Source organism: Lolium perenne, chromosome 6 (genome assembly GCF_019359855.2).
Source record: "Lolium perenne isolate Kyuss_39 chromosome 6, Kyuss_2.0, whole genome shotgun sequence".
NCBI classification, from domain to species: Eukaryota; Viridiplantae; Streptophyta; class Magnoliopsida; order Poales; family Poaceae; genus Lolium; species Lolium perenne.
Window position 1 is genome coordinate 85,188,432 of NC_067249.2, and position 26,733 is coordinate 85,215,164.

General features: G+C 43.1%; 1 protein-coding gene and 1 long non-coding RNA gene across 4 annotated transcripts; one reads left to right on the plus strand and one right to left on the minus strand.

Annotated features, from left to right (window-relative positions):
• Positions 1–10,174: 10,174 nt before the first annotated feature.
• LOC127307875 (uncharacterized) lies at positions 10,175–13,121 on the minus strand. 3 transcript variants are annotated; one of them, XR_007855946.1, is made up of 5 exons: positions 12,650–13,121; positions 11,946–12,016; positions 11,564–11,671; positions 11,075–11,183; positions 10,175–10,908 (listed from the first exon to the last, which is right to left on the minus strand). It is a non-coding gene; the product is annotated as an uncharacterized lncRNA (long non-coding RNA). The 3 variants fall into 3 exon arrangements; XR_007855945.1 differs by having other exon boundaries at positions 10,984–11,183; XR_007855947.1 differs by having other exon boundaries at positions 10,984–11,183; positions 11,946–12,026.
• Positions 13,122–18,013: 4,892 nt separating this feature from the next.
• On the plus strand, positions 18,014–25,991 carry LOC127307876 (trifunctional UDP-glucose 4,6-dehydratase/UDP-4-keto-6-deoxy-D-glucose 3,5-epimerase/UDP-4-keto-L-rhamnose-reductase RHM1). Its single transcript, XM_051338650.2, has 3 exons — positions 18,014–18,218; positions 23,565–25,145; positions 25,283–25,991. Exons 2-3 carry the CDS (start codon positions 23,592–23,594, stop codon positions 25,733–25,735), a joined length of 2,007 nt encoding a protein of 668 aa, XP_051194610.1. The 5' UTR covers positions 18,014–18,218; positions 23,565–23,591; the 3' UTR covers positions 25,736–25,991.
• The last annotated feature ends 742 nt before the right edge of the window (positions 25,992–26,733 follow it).

Sequence of the window (26,733 nt, forward strand, 5' to 3'; positions counted from 1 at the left end):
TATTCTCATGATATGGCTAACACTTAGCCAATTCATAATAAGGTACATGCAAATAAGATCATCCAACAGATATATCAATCATGGAAAGGTACCAACAATTAATAATAAGCATCATGAATCATGTCTATAAGCAAGATTGCAATGTTCATAAAAGAGTATGATAAAGTGGTATCTCGCTTGCCCGAATTTGAACAGCAAAACATAAATGCCCAGGCACCTCTGAGGTTCATAGAAAGACTAGAAATAGAGATTTTCAAAGATTAAAGCATCAAAGTTATACCACAGTCAATCATATTTTGGGACAAGCATATTATACTAAGAATGACAGTTGTGCTCTCAAGAAAGTGCTCAAAGAAAGGATGGAGACACAACATAAAAGTAAAAGATTGACCCTTCACAGAGGGAAGCAGGGATTAACATGCGCTAGAGCTTTTCATTGTTTAAACATGAGTAAAATTATTTTGAGAGGTGTTTTGTTGTTGTCAACGAATGGTAATGGGTACACCAACTACCTCGCCAACCAGACTTTCAAGAGCGGCTCCCATGAAGGACGTTATTTCTACCAGCAAGGTAGATCATCCCTCTTCTCTTTTGTTTACACATGTACTTTAGTTTTATTATAGGTGACACTCCCCCCAACCTTTGCTTACACAAGCCATGGCTAACCGAATCCTCGGGTGCCTTCCATCAATCTCATACTATGGAGGAGTGTCTATTTACAAAATTAAGTTGCTTACTGATGAAACAGAGCAAAACATGTGAAGAGAATTATTAATGAAGTTATTAGTTGAGGCTGGGCATCCCGTTCCCAGCTCTTATTATGAAAGTCCGTCAAAAGCAAATGACAAGGTCAAAAGATAAACACCACATACTTTCTCATGAGCTATAAAACATTAACACAAATTGAGAAGCATTTTGAAGGTTTTAAAGGTAGCGCATGAGAATTTACTTGGAATGGTTTGAAATGCCATGCATAGGTATTTATGGTGGACACTTTGGAACAACTTGGTTTTTAGGGGTTTGGAAGCACGAGCAGCGTTCCCGCTCAGTACAAGTGAAGGCTAGCAATAGACTGGGGAGCGACAAATCAAGAGAGCAGTCACTGTCATAATCATGCTTGCGGCAAAATAAATTAACGGAGGCATAAAAGTGATACAAGAACTCTGAAGCAATGTAGATCATAGAGGCTTAATTGACTTTTGTTCAGTCATATGCATGCGTGAGCATGTGCCAAGTTTATTCAAATGAACTATTCAGAGGAGGATACCACAATGTCATACCTACTTATGAATAAAACAATGCAAGCGAACATCCATGACATGCTACTCATATTAATAAATTAGAGCTAAACATGAAAGATCATGAACTACTAGACTTTCTTAAATGACATATACCTCACATGAACCAACTAAGCATGCTCACATGGATGAGTATATGTACAAAAATGAAAACAAATAGAGTTCATACCAGCCTCTCACCACAATCCAATTGTCGTAGATCGTCATTATTGCCTTTCACTTGTGTAGCTTGAATAATATGAAATGAAAACCACGCTCCAGCCACCGAAGACCATTGAACTCATAATGAACTTTACAAAACCAAAGAATAACAACAAATATTTTTGGTGTTTTCGAATTGGAAACAAGAACAAAAGGAAACAAGCAAACAAAGCAAAATCTTTTTGGATTTTCTTATAGCAAACCAACGATAGCAAATAAAGCAAAATAAATGCAAGAAACCAAAATAAACAAATGGTGAAGAGAAACAACAGAAATATTTTTGGTCTTTTTGTGTTTTAGGAAAGAAACAAAGCAAAAACAAGAAAATGGAAACTAGAAGAGTCACATAAACACAAAGCAGCAGAAATTCGTCAAACTTGACAGCAGTTCAGTACTCGATTTTTAAGAAATTCTTCCGCTGCTCAAATCGAAAAGTGTTAAACCAATTAAAGTTAGATAACAACCTGGGGAACGTGCACAAAAATTGGCTTCGCAAAATATCGTTCTGGATATTTTTGAGAATTTTTTTGGTAACAGTACAGAATCTGTTTTCAGGCAGTACTTCCCCAAATATCATCTCCCTCTCATTAGAAAACCACTCAAAGAAACTAAACAAGTATATACAAGTATCCAGCAACCATAATATGCAAAGAATGAGTGATGCCGGTATACCTCCCCCCAAGCTTAGGCTTTTGGCCTAAGTGGAGTTCAACCCCAGCGAGGGTCGCTGTTCCACGCCGGTGGATCATACATGGCGTAGTCATAGTGAGGTCCCTGTGCAGAAGAAAAGCGTGGAGGCTCCACATTTCCAAAATGTTGATGCGAAGAACTTGCTGCATCGGATGACGAGTCGAGGTGTTCCTCGGCCTCCTCCATGTTGTCTCTTGCATGATGGCCTCCTCCCTCTATGTGTGCATTCAGTGCACCTTCTGTGACTGACCAATCCTCCCTGGAATCAAGGTTCAATAGAACAGGCGCAGGCAATCTTACTACCTTTTCAGTTTTCTTAGTTATTCTCCAAGCTTTCTTATAAAATGTCATCTTGTAAAACAGGTTACCCAAATTAGATGAATCAGAAACAAATTCATGTTTAATCATGGAGACTATGTCAAGTTTTTCTATGGGAAGTTGAATATCAAGATGGTGAGGTTCTACACCATGCAAAGCTAGTAAACGAGAGGCGATGAGACCTCCACAAATTCCGCCCTTCTCATGGTTAGTAGCAAGTCTATAAGCTATCAACGCACCTAAATTATAAGCCTTATTACTTTGCAGTGCAGCAGCTAGAAAAGCTAAATCCTGGATAGATAATTTACTACCATTCTTTCTAGCAAGAACGCATTTAGTAATGAAATAAGCAAAGCAGCGGATAGCTGGGAGTTGAATGCTACTGATTTTACAACCATCCTCTGAGAAGCTCCTTCCATGACAAATCATCTCGAAGAGGTTTAAGAGCTCTCGCGGCGATTCCCTTATCTTCTCGCATGATCCCCATTGCGGTACTCTAATTGCTGTACAAAAATCATTGAATGGCAAGTTGACAGTTTTATTATAAATTTTATACTGAACCATGGGGTTAGATTGCGACCAATTGAACTTAAAATCCTGCACAACAGACATAGTCAATTTTGCATATTGGCATGGTTCTCCGTCAACAAAATCATTCAACCCTGCACGAGAAATTAGATTCTGAACATCTCCCAAGATTCCTGCACTTCTCATGAAATCTGTGCACGGGTAGTAAGAGGGGTATACTCCCTCTTCGCGGTTCACTCTTATGACTTGTTGCACCTCCAATTCTTGTTGGTTTAGTTGATGTCTATTCCACTCCATTTTCTGAAATTTTCAACAAACATTATAAAATTTGATTTGGTGACATATAATTGAGGGGAACTACCATAGGAACTTGCTAGAGTACTAATCATGCATCAAAACTAGTTTATACAACTTAGAACAAGCATGCAAGCTCACTAAACATGTTACCTACAGCAGCAAAATATTCAAGATATACTCAACCAAACAAAATTCTACTTGGATAATCGGAGGAGTCACATACCGGAGAGCAAATGTGCCAAATTTCAGACAGAAATCTGGGCTGAGCAAAGAGATCGAGAAATCTTGAGCTCTTGAGTAGAAACGCGAGTGAGAGAAAGCTGGTGTTGATTTTTTCGGGAGAGAGAAGAGTGTGGGAGGAAGAGATGCTAAAGTGGGGCAAGGGGGAGCCCACACACCAGGGTGGCGCGCCCCCCTTCCAGGCCGCGCCGGCCTGTGGGGTGCCACCCTGGGGTGCCCCACTGGTCATCCCCAGGTGCTCCCAGGTGCATTTTCGAAAAATAGGACCAACGGTATAATTTTTGTGAATTTTTGAAACCTTTGAAAAATGCACATTTCTGGGTATTAAGTTTATTATTACTCGACAGGAAATTTTTTGAAATCTCTAATTAGCTAAGGAACTTTGCAAAACAAAAGTGCTACAGCAAGTAGAACAAGTGGAGGAAGAAAGAGATGTTGTTTACCCCCTCTATGCATATAAAAAGTATTTGTTAACAAGGTTGATCAAGTCTTGCCACCAAATAAATTTTACATAGCATAAGAAGAAATAAACCTCAAATCAATCATGTTACCTTGAATTGTATTGATATGGATCCAATCATAAGATTTTGATAACCTTCTTTAGGCTCATATATAGGACAATCAATTGTTCCAACTTTGATAGTTCTCACATTAGAAATAGTATTAACTCCACATACTTTATCAATCCTCTTGGGGAAATAGACGGTATGCTCCTTATCATCAATATTGAAAGTAACCTTTCCTTTATTGCAATCAATAACAGCCCCTGCGGTGTTAAGAAAAGGTCTCCCAAGAATAATAGACATATTATCATCTTCAGGCATTTCCAACACAACAAAATCAGTTAATATCAAGCAGTTATTAGTAACTTGAACAGGAACATCCTCACATATACCAACAGGAATAGCAATAGATTTATCAGCCATTTGCAAAGATATATCAGTAGGTATCAACTTATCTAAATAAAGTCTCTTATAAAGAGAAAAAGGCATAACACTAACACCGGCTCCCAAGTCACATAGAGCAGTTCTAACATAATTATTCTTAATAGAGCAAGGAATAGTAGGTATACCTGGGTCGCCCAACTTCTTTAGAACTTTGCCATTGAAAGAGTAATTAGCAAGCATAGTGGAAATCTCCTCATTGGGGATTTTCCTTTTGTTAGTGACAATATCTTTCATATACTTTGAATAAGGAGGCAATTTAATAGCATCAGTCAAAGGGATTTGCAAGAATAAGGGTTTCATCCAATCACAAAATTTATTATAGTGTTCTTCTTCCTTTGATTTTAGTTTCTTAGCAGGAAAAGGCATTTGCTTTTGCACCCAAGGTTCCCTTTCATTACCATGTTTCTTAGCAATAAAATCTTCTTTAGTATACTTTTTATTTTTAGCATGCTTTTCAGGTTCATCTTCAACCTCTTCTTTATCAGAAGCATCATTCTTATTATTATCATTATCATTATCATTATCATGTTCGTTACCACTTTCAGTTTCAGAATCAGAAATAGAAATACTATTAGGATCATTAACAGGTTTAGAGGATTCTACAACATTTTTATGTTTCTTCTTCTTTTTCTTAGAAGGAGCGCTAGGTTCAATTCGTTGAGAATCTTGTTCAACTCTTTTGGGATGCCCTTCAGGATATAGAGGATCCTGGGTAGAGACACCGCCTCCAGTTGTTACTTCATAAGCATGTTTCTCTTTAGAATTATTTTTTAACAAGTCATTTTGCACTTTAGTGAGTTGATCAATTTGAGTTTGAATCATTTGAAAATGTTTAACAAGCATCTTAACATCATTGGAGGTTCTCTCCACAATATCATGCAAATTGCTAATAGCTTGAGAATTTTCCATTAGATGATTCTCTACTCTCATATTAAAATTTTCTTGCTTAACAATATAATTATCAAACTCATCTAAACATTGAGCAGGAGGTTTCGAATACGGAATATCTTCCCTAGTAAAGCGTTGAAGGGAGTTTACCTCAATCATGGAAGAAGGGGGAATTATCTCACATATATCTTCTATGGGAGGTAGATTCTTCACATCTTCGGATTTAATACCTTTCTCCTTGAGAGACTTCTTGGCTTCCCTCATATCTTCATCATTCAATTTAATTAAACCCCTCTTCTTCAATATTGGCGTTGGAGTTGGTTCAGGTGTAGTCCAATCATCATGATTCCGGCCTATTTTAGCCAATAATTCTTCAGCTTCATCTGGAGTTCTTTTCCTGAAAACACAACCAGCACAACTATCCAAATATGCCCTAGACTCAACGGTTAGTCCACTATAGAATATATCAAGTAAATCATGCTTTTCCAATTCATGTCTAGGTCGAGCCCAGATAAGAGAGCAAAATCTTGCCCATGCTTCAGGCAATTTCTCTCCATCTTCCTGGTCAAAGCTATAAATTTTCTGTAAAGCAGCATGTTGAGCACTAGCAGGAAAGTATTTCCGAAAGAAAACATCAAGCAAATCACCTGGACTTTTAATAGAACCAGGAGGCAAATTATTGTACCAAGTTTTAGCGTCATCCTTTAATGAGAAAGGAAAAATTTTAGCAACAAAATAAGTGCGCATCTTAACATCATCAGAAAACAGGCTACTCATAGAAGAAAGTTCATTCATGTGTTCTACAGCACTTTCTTTTTCAGTACCACAAAAGGGTGTTTTCTCAACAATAGCTATATGAGATAGATCAAGAGAAAAATCATAATCTTTATCCTTAATGCATATAGGAGATGTGGCAAATTTAGGATCAGGAGATAGCTTATGTCTAAGTATATTGTGCGAGAAACTTTTTAATTTTTCTTGCATCAGCAGTAGCATTGCATCTATTAATAAAATCATCATTAAGCTCCACATAATCCTCATCAGGATCATCACTAGAATAATCAAGTTCAGGTGAATTAACAGGTGTAGCAGCATTAGGAGTTTCAGCATTTCAATTTGTCTAGACCTAGCAATTGTAGCATCTAGAAAGGATCCCAATGAACCACTATCATCAAGAACAGCAGAAACATTATCAATATTATGAGAATTTTTAGATTCAGCAGAAGTACCAGCAAGTGAAGCTTGCGGCGGTGAAACAAGTTGACTTATCACAGATGGTGAATCAAGAGTAGCAGAGGTACTCAGAGTTGTACCTTTTCTTGTAGTGGATGGTAATATGGCGACTTTAGGATCGCGAGTTTTACCCATGATGGAGAATTTGCAGCGAACAATATCAATCCAAGTGAACTTCCAAATAAAGCTATGCTCCCCGGCAACGGCGCCAGAAAACAGTCTTGATAACCCACAAGTATAGGGGATCGCAGCAGTCTTCGCGGGAAGTAAAACCCAATTTATTGATTCGACACAAGGGAGACAAAGAATACTTGAAAGCCTTAACAGCGGAGTTGTCAATTCAGCTGCACCTGGAAACAGACTTGCTCGCAAGAGTTTATCAGTAGTAACCGTTTTATAGCAGTAGTAGTAGTGAAATAACAGCAGCAGAGTAACAGAGACAACAGTAGTAATTATAGTAAACAGCAGGATTAAAATACTGTAGGCACAGGGATGGATGACGGGCGTTGCATGGATGAGAGAAACTCATGTAACAATCAAAGCAGGGCATTTGTAGATAATAATAAAAGGGTGTCCAAGTACAAAGTAATCCATAGGTATGTGTTCCGTATATAGTCGTACGTGCTCGCAATGAGAAACTTGCACAACATCTTTTGTCCTACCAGCCGGTGGAAGCCGGGCCTCTAGGGAATCTACTGGATATTAAGGTACTCCTTTTAATAGAGTACCGGAGCAAAGCATTAACACTCCGTGAACACATGTGATCCTCACATCACCGCCATCCCCTCCGGTTGTCCCAATTTCTGTCACTTCGGGGCCTTTGGTTCCGGACAGCAACATGTGTATAGAACTTGCAGGTAAGATCATAAAACAATGCATATCATGATGAAATAATAACATGTTCAGATCTGAGATCATGGCACTCGGGCCCTAGTGACAAGCATTAAGCATAACAAGTTGCAACAATATTATCAAAGTACCAATTACGGACACTAGGCACTATGCCCTAACAATCTTATGCTATTACATGACCAATCTCATCCAATCCCTACCATCCCCTTCAGCCTACAGCGGGAGAATTACTCACACATGGATGGGGGAAACATGGCTGGTCGATGGAGAGGCGTCGGCGGTGATGATGGCGATGATCTCCTCCAATTCCCCGTCCCGGTGGAGTGCCAGAACAGAGACTTCTGGTCCCCGAGACGGAGTTTCACGATGTGGCGGCGTACTGGAGGGTTTCTGGCGACTTCGACTTCTGCCTCACGATTTTTAGATCGAACCCCTTAAGTAGTCCAGAGGGGGGCGTCGGAGGCCAGCCGAGGGGGCCACACGCTAGGGCGGCGCGCCCCCTGGGCCGCGCCGGCCTGGCGTGTGGGGCCCTCGGGCCTCCACCTGGCTTGCCCTTCTGTCTCCCTGAGTCTTCTGGTAAAATAGGCTCATCGATATAAATTCCGAGGATTTTCCCGAAAGTTGAATTTCTGCACCAAAAACAAGACACCAGAGCAATTCTGCTGAAAATAGCGTTAGTCCGCGTTAGTTGTATCCAAAATACACAAATTAGAGGCAAAACAATAGCAAAAGTGTTCTGGAAAGTAGATACGTTTTGGACGTATCAGGGTTCTACTTATGATCCCAAGTGATTCACAAATTAAGGTTGAGATATGGGCATAGGCTATAGGTATGAGTTGACACCATGTTTAATTGTTTAGGGTTGCTCTTCATGACCACTGATAGGATACTTGTATCAAAATATTACTAGGGTTGTCACAAGTGCTATAGCCAAAATCTTGTTGTCATTTATTGGTTTTTATCCTTAATATATTGATAATGGTCTAAGGTTGATTACTAGTGGTCTACCTATCATTTCATGTGATGGATGATATATGCTTATCACATAAGATTTAACTTAAATTCTATATCTACAAAGCATGATCATGCATTAGACATGATCAACTTACCTCACTAAACTCCCTTTATTATCTTCCTCCCATCACTCATTCTATACTCTTAGGGTTTATGATCATTACAAAGTTGTGATGATCATGACGTTGGTCTCCTAATGAATTACTAGTCAAATAGTTTCTCACTTACCACAAGTGTTGGCTTGATCAAGTAGGGTTAAGTACTTATCTTGTATTCCACACAACAATAGTTATTATCAATGACTTATCTCACTTGGAGAGGACTTGAATAATAACCAAGGGTTCTACTCAAGAGATATTTGTGTAATCATATAAACATATGGATAGTCCTCTCCCTTCTGTGAGATTTAGTAGGAATAGGTTTGGATAAACAAGATTGGAATAGTCAAGGTTTGATAAAGAGCTAGTGTGAATGTCCTTGACATGAGTTTAATATTATAGTTGAAAATATACCATGTGAATCATGGTAGGAATATTGATTAAGTAAAAAGGGACGTGAAAAAGACAAGTAAAGAATAGTTTCTCAATTCTTTCTTTTATTTATAGTTGAATAAACATTCATGTGTTGTTGTAAGGAATACCATGTTATGATCCTTTATAAGATCTGGTATTTGATCTTCACTTAGGGTGTTGTTATTGTAAAACTAATCCCTTTTTTATCTAACCCATACATCAAATCATCTCTACCCAAAACAGAGTTTTAGCAAAGATCACATTGAAGTTTATAGTGCTTGACTTGATGATCTACTTCAATTCCATCAAGTCAAGTGAAATTTCAGTTTCTTTGACAAGTTTTATTTGAAAGCGCGAAAATTTCCTGGATTTTCTATGCATGAATGCAATGCACACATCTGTATTCTCTCCTTTTCTAGCCTCTAAACCTGAGATGTTACAACTAGGCCCCGTCGCAGCCCAGCCAAGGCCAGGTGGGCCCATGAAGCTCCGGCTGCCATGCTGCAATGGGCTGGCCATAGAGCCATTGTCTCGGACCGCCGTCAATTCGCCGTATCTGTCGCCAAAAGACCTAGCCACAGTAACGCATAGCCCATTGGAGCCCATCCGAGCCCACCACGAACCCATCAGGGCCGAGGCACCCAGGCCAGCAGCCACCGCTAGCCACCGCAGCCGAACCACACCGTCGCTAGACATCACCGTTGCCAGCCACTCCTAGTTGCGCCGGCGTCGCGTTGGCTTCGCCTGGCGACCCCTTGCCGACGGCGGGGGAGGGTGAGAGGAGGAGGGGCGGGCGCCGGCGGGGGACGTAGCCTTGTCGCTCTCTTGGGGGAGGGGAGGGGCGAGAAGGTTTTTTTGTTGTTGTTGTTGTGTTGTCTCGAGCTCACTTTTCTTCTCCCTTTGAGTCCTATTTTACATGTTTATCTCATCGTGTATATTTGGAAAGAGTCAAAAACGTTGGTGGTTTTCAGTAAGACATAGCTCATAGCTTCAGAAAAATGTGAAAAGATCACCCTTGTACAGGATAGGTATACATGTGAAATTTTGTGCGCAAGTATGATCTTTTCCAAGCTGAGGATAATCACAAACTGAGTTACTGTTGTGCAATATGAAGCTACTGTAATTTTTTTTTGGAAATGGAGGTTCTGCCTCTGCATTAAAATGATGCACACACAACTTCTTTTAATAAATTATTGAATGAAATCTTACAAGAAAAATACAATGATTGAACCAAAGCCGCTTCACTAACGATAGATGTCGCAACACCAACAAGCTTGATGAAGCTAATGTATGTAAATCGTGTCAAAACAAATTAAGCAATAATACACACAGACCGTCATAGTCTCCACTACTTATAAAAGCACCAACATGGCAGGAACATTACATCTCAGCCTTCTATTCCACTTGATCTAACGATCCAGGACTCTCCAATGACATTGCACAACTTCCCTGTTTTGCATCTCCACGATTGATAGGCAGTTTTTCCCATTAATTGCGGTAATTATTCCTGCTACACGTATGATCGGCAGTTGTCCCACTGATCACGTCCACTAATTGCTCCAGGAATTACACTTACCATATGCAGTTTTCCAGATCCACCAACTTACGGATTTCTTCTCCAGTCACCATCACCACGCTGCCTGACTCCGGCTCACTGGCGCGTCGCTGTCGCCTCGACTCCATCACTCATGCGCGGCCGCCACGCCGGCGTACTACAGAGGTGACGACTCCTCGCCGATTGACCCTCCGCCACATTGCGCCGACGTACTCCAGACGGCAACTCCCAGCCGTGGTGACCCTCCGCCGCCTTGGGAGCTTGCAAACTCGCTTCTAAGCCCCGTCGTAAAATACAACTTCGAGTCAACGCTCTGGCCGGTAAGTCTCGGCTGCCTACACACAGATAAGAAATTAAGTATATGAGCTAAATCAGTACATGGCTTCGCATGGTTCTTGATCTGCTCTTACCAGATGGCACAACAATCAAATACTTCAGCCTTTCACCATTTCAAGACATAGTAAACACATCAGCCGCGGGTGAAATTATGGAGTTACTTACACCTACATGATCTTGATTTCAACTGAATTTTAATATGCTGAAACAGGCCAAGACACCAATTTAGTTCCAGCACCCACAAATGTTGAAGATACTTCACAGGTTGATCAACCTAGCCAAAAAAAAAACAGAGAGGTCAATGATGGTATGGCCGAATGACTGAACAGCAAAGAGCTGAGTACCTACACAAACAACGGAAAGCCCGACAATAAAAACGAGTTGCTGTTGACTCCATAAAGAATGCTCAGGCATACCCGGCACTTGAGCAACCTGGTATTACGAATGTCTTTACTATACCAATGTAAACGCCATTTCATATGTCATAATTTGTCTAATTTTTACAATATTGTCTATAGTTATTTCCCACCCCGGACTCTATAGTGGCACAAGTGAACGGGGTATTACAAATTCTACCTTGCAGCAATCTAATCTCACCCAAGGTACATACATCATATTTATAATCTGCTAATAGAAACATATTTATGGACTTACATTACCAACAGAAACCTGAGTTTGACTGGATGTTAAAATAAACAGGCCAGCCTAAAGATGAAGTTGCAACTCCTACATGTGACGGACATGCTTCGCACGTTCATCAGTCTGCCAAAACAAAGCAGAGTGGTCAAGGATGGTATGGCCGAATGAGTGAGCAACAAAGAGCAGAGTACCTACTCAAACAAAGTGAAGCCAGGCAATGAAAACGAGTTGCTACTGACTCAGAAGAAAAAAAAATGCTCAAGCATCCTCTACTGGTATTACAAAGGACCTTACTAGCAAAATAAATGTTATACTTCCTATGTGTTATTATTCTGCAACTTCTCCATTGATACATGCACAGGGTAAATGCATGATATGAAAAATGGTTTCGCTTTACCCTGTGGCACTGCAAGATCCAACTTCACGTTGTACAAGTCCCGTAGTTTTATATCTGCGTGAGCGCTAAACCTGCATGCATCTTGACAATTGTTAGAAGAATTTGACATCTCTTTTCAAGGCTGCGCAGTCTCAAGAAATAGACTTCATATGCATATCATATTAGATCAAAGTTAACTGGGCGCTTCCCGTATTTTTATAGACTATAGAGTTGTCCCATAAATAGGGATAAACAACTTACATATGCAACAATATTATATTGATATGCATTTTCACGATTCAGTGTAGTTGAAATATGTAACCTTTATTTACACAAGCACACAATCAGTGCATGACAAGCATACTGTCAGGTGTGTTCTATTAGGAGATGCGTTCAAATATGCTGCACCAGAATAGAGATGATCAAATGTATCAAGAAAAGTAAATCTGGAGGTAATACACAGTCCCAAGAAACACTAACATGATGGTTCTAATTGTGATCTGAACATGCTGAAATAATATAACCCATATTTGGAACTTACCTACAATCCTGAAACTAATATGTGTGCGTGTGTGTGAACATGTGTGCAAGATGCACAAATCCAGTTGGGTACCAATTCGTACCATTCATGCATCAAATTACAGTCTATGTAGTATGTACAAGATTACCATATAAGCAAGCTGGGTACCAATTCATACCATTCATGCATCAGATTAGTTCCTCACCTGGTTGGTTGCTTGCTCTTCCCTCCTTGAAAATTCATAGCAAGGCTTCATCACCGCACCAGCGTCCCTCGCCCGTCCGCCGCTTGCTCCGATTGACCGCCTTGTCCGGCAGAAGGAGGAGGAGGGCCTGTGATGTGGTGCTATCCAACGCGAGCGCGGTGGCCGCGGCCGCGGCCGCGAATCCGGTAGACAAGACGTCTGCCCCTCCGCCTCCGTTAGTGCGAGTAAATACCGGCAGCGGCAGGGAGGAAGGGGAGGAACCAGAACAAATGGCGGCAGCGGGTAGGCAGGGTGGCCATGGTCCTCGAGCCGGCTTCGGGGAGGCAGCCGTCCCTGCGACGGCGGCTCGAGGTAGGGAGGGACGGTCCCCGTACCGGCGGCTGGATGTAGTGGAAGGGTGACTCTTGATGCGGGTTCTAATGAGAGACGACCAGAGAGGAGTGAGGGAGTGGTAGGTAGTGTGACTGCGATTAGAGCTATGGGTCATGTTTTTTTCCTTTTAGCGTTGGGAGACAAATAGCCTACGGATGTACCTCTTTTTTTTTCTTTCTCCTCCCCTTGCTGTGCATTTTATTTTGAACGAGACCTTTCCAATTGCTTATTAAGAGCTACTGTTTAAAAAATCATCCGATTCAACGATTAATCAGCCGATTAATTGCTACTTGATGGTCATCGATTAGCCGATAAACTCATTTATCGTCCAATTAATCACTCGATTTGGCTATTAATCGCTAGCGATCGAGTTGACACCGATAATCGATTTCCTCAACATTGTTAAGAGCAAAGTACATAGTAGATTATGAACATGTAATCTAGCAACTACATGGCACCGACGATGTGCATGTGATATTTAGATACAACTGAAAGAAAGACAAGCCTAGGGGTTTCTAGGAGCCCTGGTGGGCACAATTGTGTACTACTCCGTTGATGTTCCTAGAAATATAATATATGTTTGGTTTTATCGTAGCAGAATTGTGACGAAATCAGACATGGAGTTTGATCGTTCATCGAAGAACGGCAATCCGCTACTACTTTGGCTAAAGTTGTCTCCAAAATCCGCTATTCCAAAATTTATATTATATACATTCTCGGTGCCTCTAAATTTCAACCTTTCATATGACAAAAAAAATTCTTTCAGATATGGCATTGTTCATTTAGTACGTTTCATGGATTTTAACTAATGTAGTTTGTGCGAATAGTATGTTGCACAAACACTTGCATAGAAAGCATGGATTATACTTCAAAGACTTTACAGACGTGCAACGCACGTGCATGTTTACTAGTTATATTATAGTACATGTATGTGTTTCTGCTGGTGCTGCGCATGTAGAGAAGAAGTCCTTTTTTTGTGGAAACACAAAAGCGCCGCGTCTCAGTGCATTGACAGAATAAGAGGTTACCTGCAGGCCTAAAAGTTGGCAACACGCAGAATTTACAACAAGATCATCTTACTTTCTCCTGCCCATTTTATGTTGCGTATAAGTTTTTGTTTAAGTCAAATCGTACAAACTTGGACTAAGAATATAAATAATAATACTAAGATCTACTATGAAAAATGCATATAATATGAAAATATGTTTCATGACAATTATAAAAATATTATTCTTTTATTGTATGTTTTTATACTTTTATTAATATAGATGATAAAACTTTACGAAATTTGACTTTGACCAAACCTTATATGCAACATATTTTGGGCAAGAGGGAGTAGGAACTAGCCGGTTGCGTTCTCAGAGGTCATTTGACACCCATTATTTTATTTTATTTAACAAAAATAAAATGAAATGCAGTTGATGATACTATTTTATTTGGAAAATTCATAAAAATGAGAAGGTACCGCGATGATTAAGGTTAGGCATGGGATAAAATCTATGAAATTCTCAATTAAATTCTGGTATGAATTTTGTGATAGCCGAACAAGTTGATTCTTGAAATCACAAATAGTTTTTGTAATTCTAGCGCTAAATGATGGAAGTTAAACGAGCTTTTAGGGTTTAGGTCCAGATTCACACCATGCCGTTAAAGTTTGGCATATGTACGCAGGGTCATACTAGCGCACCTGCAAAATATACTACGCAGGAGTAACTTATAAATCTTGGCAAATTAATTTAGTTGGTCGAAACATCGTATACTAGGAACAGAAGAAGTATAGAGACGGCCATGATAACAACAGCTATCTGAACGTTGTAATGGCCTGGTCGGATGTGGCTGTGACTACGCTAGTGCCTGCTACCAACTAACAACACAGGCTAAACGTGATCTGGGCGGGCGATCTCAATCTATGCCACCTACCTAGGGACGATCGGAGTACTTAATAATGCAGCGTAAACAAAAAGAGAACCACACACTCCAGCTACTCCACGATGTACTATTTGCCAACACCGACAACTCGAAGGCTATTTGATCTGGTTCGGTGCCCATCGTTGCGGCATTCTGTATTTCTGTTCCGGCTCGAACTTAAAAATGGCCTCCTGAACTTTTCTCCTTTCTGATGCGGCAACACCTGGGCGCTCACTCAAATTCTTTGCGTGTATTGCAAATTTGAGAAGAATATCCATCCAACACGCAAATAAAAAGGGCCCTTAATTTAGTTTTTTTTTACAACGGTTGGGCTTGTGTTATTATAAATCAGTTATCAGTTTGTTCGGTGCGTACTGCGTAGCAGAACATCACGGGGGTTGCTGTATGCCGAGACCCCCTAGCGGGGGTGCTGTATGTTTGGGTGGGGCCCATCATTCCCTTTCACTTTGGTTTTGTTTTTTTTCCTTTTCTTTTCTAGTTTTTCTTTTTATGTTTTTTTAAAAGCTGAAATATTTTAAAATCTGAATTTTCTAAAATTTGGAAGTTCTAAAATTTTGTTATTTAGAAAAATTTCTTATTTTTTCAAAAAATTGTTTTTTGTTCTAAATATATTTAAAATTTAAACATTTTTTAATCGTAAACATTTTTAGAATTTCTGATTGTAAATTCTTGTTTTGAAATTTGAATATTTTTAATATGACAGTATTTTATATTTGAACATTTTTTGAATATGCACAATTTTAAATTTGAACATTTTTTTGAATATGCACAATTTTTAATTTGATTTTTTTTGAATTTGAACATTTTTCAAAATTGAATATTTTCAAGTTTGAACATTTTTCGAATTTAAACTTTTTTAATTTGAACATAAAAGAAACATAAAAGAAAAGGAAACAAAAAAAGAAAAACAGAAAAAACAAACAGAGGATATGTGTTGTAGTTCAATCTGGAAATATTGAAGTAGTTCAATCTGGAAACGTCAAGAAAGAGTTCTTGTTGTATAGAGTTTAGCAAGACTTGAGTGTGTTTGACACTTGATGAGTAAAACACGTGATTAGATCATGAAACACCAGAATATGTACATAATAAGATGTCATATGCTCTAAGGTGTTACGAGTATATATCAGAATGAATCATGCGACCCTGGGCAGTGGTGAAAATCGAACTAAGGATATGTGTTGTATAGGATAGTGAAAAAATAAAATCGTTGTGATGTGTTACGCCAGTATTTGTTTCATTGAATCTAAAACTATTTTGAGTTTTATTGAACCCTTAAGTGTGTTACCTCACGGTTCGAAAATAACGCATATATGATCAGAGACATATTCTCGAGTCAATTGATCATTAGGGGGGAGTCTGGATAACCATGGTGCGCCCACTGAATTCTGACTTGCTCAAAATGAACTAAGTCGATTAGGCCAATTGCAATGGTAGTGCTTGCATGCACGACATGTACGTCGCTAACCTCCTACCTGGACGTGCTTGAGGAAGCGCCGGCAGTTTGATAGACTTATTTTGCATTGTTATTTCAAGCATTGGGCTCTTATGTATGCGTCGAATGTTTACAAAACGGCTGGGATTAGCAGAAAATGGCAGTATGTTATTCCTAGCACCTGAAAATAAGCACCCCGTTGTTTTTTTTTGAAACGGGGCAAAAGCTTTGCCTTTCATTGATATAGGAGAAAAAAGTTGGCCAGTTTATGAGAAAAACTGCCGAAAGACACCACACACCAGCCCCGAGGCTACGCTCCACACGGGTCGACGACCAGCCAGATCGACACCACACATCAACGCAACATGCGTAGGCGAAAGATCGGAGTCACCGCTCCAACTACCACGCATGCGTAGGCCGAAGACGAACCCGCCTCCGCCGAAACCACCAAAACACTCCACAAGTCCCTTTGTCCGGTGGACATCCAAAGCGAGGCCCCAAGAGGCAAAGCGACGCAAGAGCGCCGCCCACGCCCGATCCCGCGAGGGATCTAGGGTTTCCCCCGGAGAGCCCGAGCGGAGAACAAGAAACACCCGCTTCGACGACGCCTTCAAGAAGTATGCGGCGCCCACAAGCGTCACCGTCGTCGGTCCTGGCCGGCCGCCAAGACAGAGCTTTCGCCCAGCGAAGAGTTTCAAGACCTCGCGCCCGCCAAGACAGAGCTTTTGCCCAGCGAAGAGTTCCAAGACCTCGCGCCCGCCAACAAGGACCGACACAAACCACCACCTGCAACCGCTGAGTAACCTCCTAGCCAACCTGAAGCCGCCGACGCGCAGAGGGCAGCACAACCCGAAGCCAACGGAGTATCGCCGAAGATCACCGTGGGCGCCGCCGGAACGCCACATAGATGGGACACCGACCAACACCGACACGGGGCTCGATGATGAACGCCGAAGCCCGCAGACAAGAACTCCCCGCACCACCCGAAGCCGCCAACGCCAACAGCGGCTGCGGCCCGCAAAGCCCGACAGGCCCAGATCGGGGCCCACCCATCGCCGCAGCCACCCGAAGCAGCACCGCCGCCATGGCCACCAACAGGCACCTCTGCCGCGGCCCCCTCCGCCGTGGCCACCCCTAGGCACCTCCGCCGCAGCTTCGACCGCCGCGCAGCCGTCGCCGTGGCCAACCGTAGATCCGCCGCCGCGGGCTCGAGCGCGCGTCGCGACGCCTGCGCCGCTGCACCACCGCCAAGCCCCGCCACGCCGCTGCGCCTCAAGACCACCGCCGCTCCTCGACACCTCCGCTCGAGCCGCTGCCCGGCTCCCGCCGCCCCGCCCCGCACCCGACGAGCTCCCTCTCGCGAGGGGACGCGGGGTAAAGAAAAACCGCTATCCACCGTGTATTGGTGCTTACAGATTTTGTACTACTACTTTTCATCATGTTTGGTGGTAAGAAAATAATAATCAAGTTGTACGAATTCTCAAACATGGACACGGTGTGAGCTGTGGACGGTAAGAAGTCATTTGTGGCCATCTGGCTGTGGGTAGGAAACGCGTTTGGGCTGCAGAAAATCAAAGTCGTCTCAGTCGTGAGATTTGTCACGCAGGTAGAGTAGAGGGCTCCATCAACGCCCTCATCTCGCCACCACCTCACACGCCTCCCCGGCCGTGCTTTCCGCCGACTGCATCTTCCCTCATCGTCACGCACACCGCCACCGCCACCACTCCTCCATTTATTAAACCCCCCTCCGCCCTCCATCTCCCTTATCGCCATCGACCGACGCCACGCCACCACCACCACCTTCCTCCTCTCACTCCGCGCCGCGTGCTCACTACGGTACGTCTCCTCTCCCCTACACATCTCCCCTCACCGTCGCAAACCATCCTACTCTCCCTCCCTCTCTCCCGCGTTCTTGCGGACCGCAGTCCCCGATCGACCGCCGCCGCCGCAGCAGCTAACTGAGGTGAGGAGCGTGGCCATCTCGCGTCGTGTAGCAATGCATGGCAGGTGTTTGCTTCCGTGCCCGACCCGGATCGGGTTCCTTGCGTGCATAGGAGGGCATTCCCTTCCCCCATCTCCCCTCTTCTCCCAATTCCGTCCCACCGGTTCCAACACTAGATGCCGTGCTCAGATCTGTCGACAAGATGCGGCGCTCGCTAGCCTCGCCCGATCCTATCTTTGCGATCGCAAATCCGATTCCATCCATATTTGGCTGTTGTGCAGTATTTCCTTCTTCTTTTGTTCAATTCCGCACCCCCTCGTTTGTAGATCGGCCCGAGATCCAAATCTGCGCCTCGTCGTAAGGCTCACTAATACTAGCACCATGTTTGACCAAGCTTTAGCGCACTTTGGGGGGTAATTGACACGTGGAGCGCTAGATAAGCAAAAGACAAATATACCTACTCAAAACGGGTTCAGATCTCCTTCTAAACAAGTCAGTTAGGTACATAACTAGGATTTAGCGTACGTTTCTTTCTTTTGTCTATTCTGTTTATGATTTGTCGGTTCAGCTGTTGTTAGTACAGTATTTCCTCTAGAATTAATGGTGTTACAGTAAGTACTGCTGCTGTACTCTGGTTTGATAGGATACCGTGAAGATTTTGAGTTTACCTCAAGTCAGACAGTGTGTCAATGCTTGCTTTCTTCTCTTGGAAATGCGAGTTGTTCCATGTTGTGTAACACCCCGTTGCTACCGGAGGTTACCGGAGCGTGAGGAGGAGGATAACGCCGCTTGTGGAGAGCGGCCACCGGAGAGAAGCCTGCCGCTTGTGGAGAGCGGCCACCGGAGAGATAGGGGACGAGAGAGAGGACGGGAGCAACCCGAGTTCTGTTCAATTCTTCGATGGCTTCCTCCGATGCATCTTCCCCTTTTGTTGGCATCTACGGACAGGCAGCCCACGATCACCAGGCTCGTGGCCCATGACGTCCAGCCCACCTCTCCCAAGGTACCCGGGTGTGACAATACCGCCCCCAAAAAACATTGCTTGTCCCCAAGCAATGGATGAACGCCGCTTCCACGAACACCTCCAGGGTCCCATGGCATTCCATCAAGCTGTGTCCTGTTACATAGCTTATGGATACTGAACTTGGACAGGAACTGCAAGCAGAAGTAGCACACGCCTAGATCACACCGCTTGCACTGAAGGTAGCATCCAAACCCGCCGAAGGAACAGTAGTTACTGCAGTTGTATAACTCATACTCAAGATGAACCCATCCATGTCCACAGTATAGCTCAAGGATAATGTCAGCGCGGCACTGAACCATGAGCACAACCGATAGAACTGATAGGCCAGTGAATTTCTTGCAGCCACTAAGAAATAATGTTCCATCAAGATCAGCATCTGGTAACATACTGTTTCGAGTTACTTGTCTGTACAAATTGATGTGTGCCTTTGATACTGAACTCGCATCCATTCGTTGTTGGCAGTTTCTCAAGCAATAGCTACATTCTTGTAGATCGCTTCCCAAAAGTATGGGACATCCATGGTGTATAGTAGCAGCATCACAAGCAGTACCAGATCGCATGGATAGCTCAGCGGGCACTTGTAGAAGCCAGATGATGTCAAAAACTTCAATGGGCGTGCTCTCCAGATGCCAACAGTGACAGGCTGAAAAAAACAGCAGCTGATTCCCAGCTTGAGATTGGAAATATGTAGCCTCTTCTGCTAACTGTACATCTGCATTTGTTCCTTGACGAATGGGAACACTTGTGTGTATTTTCACCTCTTGGTCGTGTACACACTGAAGGATTCCCATTGGCAAAAGTACCGCATTCACAATTTTTTTGATGCATCTGCAATGTTCTGACTCCCACTGCTCCCATTTGGATATCATGAATACAGGGGCAACTTGAAAGATCAGAGTGCTAGTAGGACCAAAATCTTGTTTCACACCGTTGAGAAGACATAATTGAATTTGATATCCTTTAGTACATTGACGAGTTGGTAGGGTGTGTTTCCTTTTCCACATAACATGTTGCCGGTTCCTATGGACAACCTTCTGAAGCTTGGTATCTTTGTCATTCAGTAGGACAGGCAGAGTCACGAGAGCTCTAAGCAATAAGGATAGGAATCCCACTATATCTTGTGCCAGCCAGTGAATGACCTGAACCAGGCTATAACCAGCCTCCTCCACCTGAACTATTGCACTGAAATTTAGAGGTTTTGTACATTGGTCTACCCAAGTTTTTTGTCCTTCAGCTATGGACAAGCCCATCAAAGTATCATCTATATCTTTCGCTGACAAGCAAACGAAGTCCAGCGACATATTATCTATGGGTATGTTCTTCAGTAAATATAGAACAAACTCAGCAGTGCTTGGTATGAATACATCACACTCATAGATAGCAAAAACGCCTGGATCCCAAGGTCGTTGTCGAGAGATAACCAGTCTTGATTCAGTTGGGCTAGTTGAATGATAAATACCTTCTTGGTATCTTGGAATCACCTGTAGGGTATTGCCCAAACATGGGTTGAAAGCACTTCGTAGCCATGATGGTATCTGGTCCAGCAATAGAATATCACCTTTTGTAGTAAAATTTCCAGGTTGAAATGCATTATTCCCCCATGGTGGCACCTTGTCAAACACACTGTGAGTACCTCCTATTCCAAATTTCCCAGGCGCGAAGGCACTCTGTTCGCACGGTGAAGTAACAGTGAACACCATGTTCCTGTGAGATGGTGGTGGTACCCAGATCAGATTTGTAGCATCTTCAGCTTCATAAACACTTCCCTCAAGTTTCATGTGGCTATCCATATCCAGCTCTTGGAATAATGACAAGCCACCAACATAAGTGAGCACCTTGTGAGCAAGCTCATTGCCCCACACTATGTCCTCAGATGGCATTTCACGAAGCCTCACCTCTGCTGAACCCAAATCTAGCTCCCAGAAAAGTGACATTCCTCCAACACAAGTGAACACATCATCAACAAGCTCTATCGAAGTTGTTTCCGAGAATACTGCTTCTGCAAGTTCCGCTTCCACCTTAGGCTCGAGGAATAGAGACACACCACTAACATGAGTCAACAACTCTTCTGAGGAATCTGCAATTGGCTGTGCCATCTCAGTTACAGCCCCCAAGTGTTTCTTCTTCCTTTCCTCGTACTCACTGTTCAGCACCAGCTTCAATTGCGCAAACTGCAATTTGATGCTCTCTACAAGTTGAACAAGTGTTGGCTCTGTCGGCTCGGAAATTGTGGCCATCACCTCCTTGGGGCTCACAGGCAAACATCTAGTGGGTGTGTCGGGTGAGATGTGCCCACTAACATGAACAACAATAGGCGGGCGATCAGTACCAAGAATTGTTGTCGATGGTGGCAGATCCCCAACAACTGATATCTCAAATGGAATCATTTCGACCTGGAGCTCCTCACGGACTCTAGGACCAAAGTGTGCTTCTACTGCATCCATGAACTCAGACCAATCGCCAACAACTTGACGCAACTTGTATGTCTCAAACCACTCCTTGGCTTCACCATCCATGTGCATTCTGGCAGCAATAACCCACAAACATTTGCTTATATTGAAGCTGTGGAAGTACTGAAGACATTGAACTCGCCAGAGGCCTGGATTCGTGCCATCAAAATGAGGGAAGGATTTATTGCATGACTGGTCTATGTGGACAACAGGAGCACCAGCCTGACTGGTGAGGACAAAAGTCGAACACCTTGTGGGCGTGGCAGGAGCGAGGACGACACCCTCGTGAAGAACACCAACATCCATGACCCGATGCTTGGCGATGAGGGAGGACGACGATGGATTGGTCGCCGGCTTGTGCCCCACATGATCCTGCACGAAAATCGATGTGGTCGTGGTGGCCAATGAAGTAGTGGTGGCCACCTGCCCTCCATGCTCCTTGACCCCCAAGCGCTGCGCACAAGAGGCCAGCAGCGTCCGTGACTCGTTGAGGCTCACCATGGTTGCCGCCAACCGCTCCTCCATGGTTGCTACCGCCTCACCCATCAACTCCACCAACTGCGGCTGCGTAGATGGCTTGGAGGTCGCCGTTGTGACTCCTCGCTGAATCCGACCAAACCCACTCCGGATTTACAGAAATTAGGGGCAAATCGAAATCAACCCCCAAATCTTAGACCGCTTGCAGAAATTCGACTCGAGATCTCGCGGATTGGGAATCAGCGACGAACTCTAACCCAGTGGAACGAGACTGGAATCTGATACCAAGTGTAACACCCCGTTGCTACCGGAGGTTACCGGAGCGTGAGGAGGAGGATAACGCCGCTTGTGGAGAGCGGCCACCGGAGAGAAGCCTGCCGCTTGTGGAGAGCGGCCACCGGAGAGATAGGGGACGAGAGAGAGGACGGGAGCAACCCGAGTTCTGTTCAATTCTTCGATGGCTTCCTCCGATGCATCTTCCCCTTTTGTTGGCATCTACGGACAGGCAGCCCACGATCACCAGGCTCGTGGCCCATGACGTCCAGCCCACCTCTCCCAAGGTACCCGGGTGTGACATGTTGTGGCTCCAATACTTTGGTGTTTTGTAAATAGGGGATGGCATGATCTTGATCAAATCTCACTCACACTTTTAATGTTCTTGAAAATACGAATCAGTCACACTTTTGTTCTGTAAATAGGGGATGCCATGATCTTTGATCAAATCTCAGTCACACTTTTCATGTTCTCGAAAATAGAAACAGTCACGCTTTTGTTTTCTAATAAATTGGGGATGGCATGATCTTGATTGATATTCAGTCGCGCTTCCATGTTCTCCAAAATAGATAGCAGTCACACACTCACGCTTTTGTTTAACTGGATGGGAACAGTGTGATCCACCGTGAATTCTACTTTCAGCTCTGATATTTGTACAAATCCGCGCACCAACCGTTTCCATCTCATGTATTAAAAGGGCAAAGTATGACTATTTTGCGTGATCACATTTTCCTTGATTCTTTCTAAACCACACAGTTTTAAGCTTGTATTTACATCTTGGACTCTGGTCTGTGCGAAATGGATAAAGGTGTCTGTTTATGCCGTCACCTTAGACAGACTTTCCTGTCCCAACTAGTTTTTCTAGGAGCTTGGTTCAGTTTCTGATAGTATATGTTCCAACTGTTCAAAAGATTATATACTATATTACATTCTTGTTATCAATTATTTCATTTGATACAGGCTATATAGTAATTTACATTTCGCCTAATACTGTTAAATACTTTACTTTGCAACAGGATTTAAGAAACTACAGTCTGTAGGGTATGGCGACACCCTACACGCCTAAGAGCATCCTCATTACGGGAGCTGCTGGCTTCATCGCTTCCCATGTCACAAACCGCATTGTTCGCAACTACCCTGATTACAAGATTGTCGTCCTTGACAAGCTTGACTACTGCTCTAATCTGAAGAACCTGCTCCCTGCCAGCTCCTCGCCAAACTTCAAGTTTGTCAAGGGCGATATTGCAAGCGCTGATCTTGTCAACTACCTCCTGGTCACAGAGAACATTGATACTATTATGCACTTTGCAGCCCAGACACATGTTGACAATTCATTTGGGAACTCTTTTGAGTTCACCAAGAACAACATTTATGGTACTCATGTTCTTCTTGAAGCTTGCAAGGTCACTGGCGGACAGATCAGGAGGTTCATCCATGTTAGCACTGACGAGGTCTATGGGGAGACAGATGAGGATGCAGTGGTTGGCAACCATGAGGCCTCACAGCTGCTCCCCACAAACCCCTATTCAGCAACCAAAGCTGGAGCAGAGATGCTTGTTATGGCTTATGGGAGATCCTATGGTCTGCCTGTTATCACTACCCGGGGAAATAATGTGTATGGTCCTAACCAGTTTCCTGAGAAGCTTATCCCCAAGTTCATTCTTTTGGCTCTGAGAGGAAAGCCCCTCCCAATTCATGGTGATGGATCCAATGTCCGGAGCTACCTCTATTGTGAGGATGTTGCCGAGGCTTTTGAGGTCATTCTTCACCGTGGAGAAGTTGGACATGTTTACAACATTGGAACCAAGAGAGAGAGGACAGTCACTGATGTGGCAAAGGATGTCTGCAACCTTTTCAATCTTGAAGCTGATAAAGTTATCCAGTATGTTGATAATAGACCTTTCAATGATCAGAGGTACTTTTTGGATGATGAGAAGCTTAAGAGTCTTGGGTGGTCTGAACGCACTAGATGGGAGGAGGGCCTGAGGAAGACAATGGAATGGTATGTGGCTAATTCTGACTATTGGGGTGATGTTTCTGGTGCATTGTTGCCTCATCCGAGGACACTGATGATGCCTGGGTCCGAGGGCTCTGAGGAAGTTAAAGGAATGCTAAATCTGTTCACTAACAATCAGACCAAGATGGTGACTCCAGTATCAAAAGGTTCTCCCAAAACTCATTCTCTAAAGTTCTTGATATATGGCCGGACAGGATGGATTGGTGGGCTTCTTGGGAAAATATGTGAGAAGCAAGGAATTCCATACGAATATGGAAAAGGTCGCTTGGAAGAGCGCTCTTCAATCGTCCTTGATATCCAATCTGTGAAGCCAACACATGTCTTCAATGCTGCTGGTGTTACTGGCAGACCCAATGTGGATTGGTGTGAGTCCCACAAGCCGGAAACAATACGCACCAATGTTGTGGGCACCTTGACTCTAGCTGATGTGTGTAGGGAGCATGGGTTATTGGTGATGAACTATGCCACTGGGTGCATATTTGAATATGATGCAAATCATCCTGAAGGGTCAGGCATCGGCTTCAAAGAAGAGGATACACCAAACTTTACTGGTTCATTCTACTCAAAGACCAAAGCAATGGTAAGTTGGTAACTCCCTTTGCAATGGTTACTTTGTTATTTATCTTGCATTTTTGGGTGGTGGTGATATTATATTTGTAAATTTAAGATGCAATTACTGGAATAAACTTCTGATTATTTTTTCTCTGGACAATGCAGGTTGAGGAACTGTTGAAGGAGTACGAGAATGTCTGCACTCTGCGAGTCCGGATGCCAATATCGTCGGACCTCAGCAATCCCCGAAACTTTATCACAAAGATTAGCCGTTACGACAAGGTGGTAAACATCCCAAACAGCATGACAGTGTTGGACGAGCTTTTGCCAATTTCAGTTGAGATGGCTAAAAGGAACTTGCGGGGCATCTGGAACTTCACCAATCCTGGTGTAGTTAGCCACAATGAGATCTTGGAGATGTATAAGAAATACATTGACTCCAGCTACAAGTGGTCAAACTTCACGCTAGAAGAACAGGCCAAGGTCATTGTGGCACCTCGGAGCAACAATGAGATGGATGGGGCAAAGCTGAGTAAGGAGTTCCCTGAACTGCTATCTATCAAAGACTCATTGATCAAGTATGTTTTTGAGCCCAACAGGAAGGTCCCAGCAAATTGAAGCCAAAACAGGTGATATAGAAATACCAAGCACTGTAAGAGTTTAGGAGCAATTCCACCGTGATTCTTTAGATGTTTTATGATACTACACACCATATCTCTATTATAGATTCACAGCATCGTTTGAACCTATATTTGGCAATCTTCTTGTGATAGCAAGATATTTGCCTTGCTTGTTGTAGTGACCACTCGATGAGTTATAAATTCTTCAATGTGCGTGTACCATGTTTGTTCTGTCAAGAAAAGAATTTACAGTATCTTGTGTACTCTTTAATCTGCTGATGCGTCTGTGAATGACCTTACGTCCTGTGCTGACCAAAGCATTTGGACAAACACTCAACAGTTTAAACTTCTTTGCGTTGTTGCTCCATGCGGGTGTGTTGTGTTTGAGTCCAGGCCAACCCCACCAAAGGACTATTGTTTTGGCTATCCACGTTTTGACCAATATTGGCAAGAAAAATTAAATCAGCACGGGCATGCTATTTTTTTGGCAACCATCCAAACTGAACCAAGATTTTAGTCGCAAGCAAAAAAAAGTTGATAAGGTAGAATTTTTTCATGAACCAAACATATGTTTTGCCAGGAGTTTCCAGTACACCCAAAAGTATGCAACCATTATTTTCATCTCGTAGCTGGAAGGAATCATCTTTTCCTTCTTCTCCTTCTGTATCACCCTAAACTGCTTCTGGAAAAAAGATATCACTTTTTTTTCCCAACAACATCATCTTGATAGCATAAAGACCAAAGATGAGACTTGAAGGTCAGGCAACTTCCATGTTCTAGATTGACTTATGATGGCGGCAATGTCATGTGGGGGAAAATGATATAACGTGCACATGACGTGAGTGCTAGATTCCGTGTAGTACCAGTTTCACCATCTTTGATATTTTTTATTGATCACAACTGAGATTGCCGTCAGGCTGTGATATGGCCGATGCAATGGTGCCGTTATGATGAAGGGCTGCTGATGATAGCACGGGGGCTAGTCATGAAGTCCTT

Excerpts from the sequence above, each read along its gene's own strand:
- LOC127307876 (XM_051338650.2), top strand. The coding sequence starts at position 23,592 with ATGGCGACACCCTACACGCCTAAGAGCATCCTCATTACGGGAGCTGCT. Across the intron at positions 25,146-25,282 it reads ACTCAAAGACCAAAGCAATG|GTTGAGGAACTGTTGAAGGA; the intron begins GTAAGTTGGTAA and ends TGGACAATGCAG.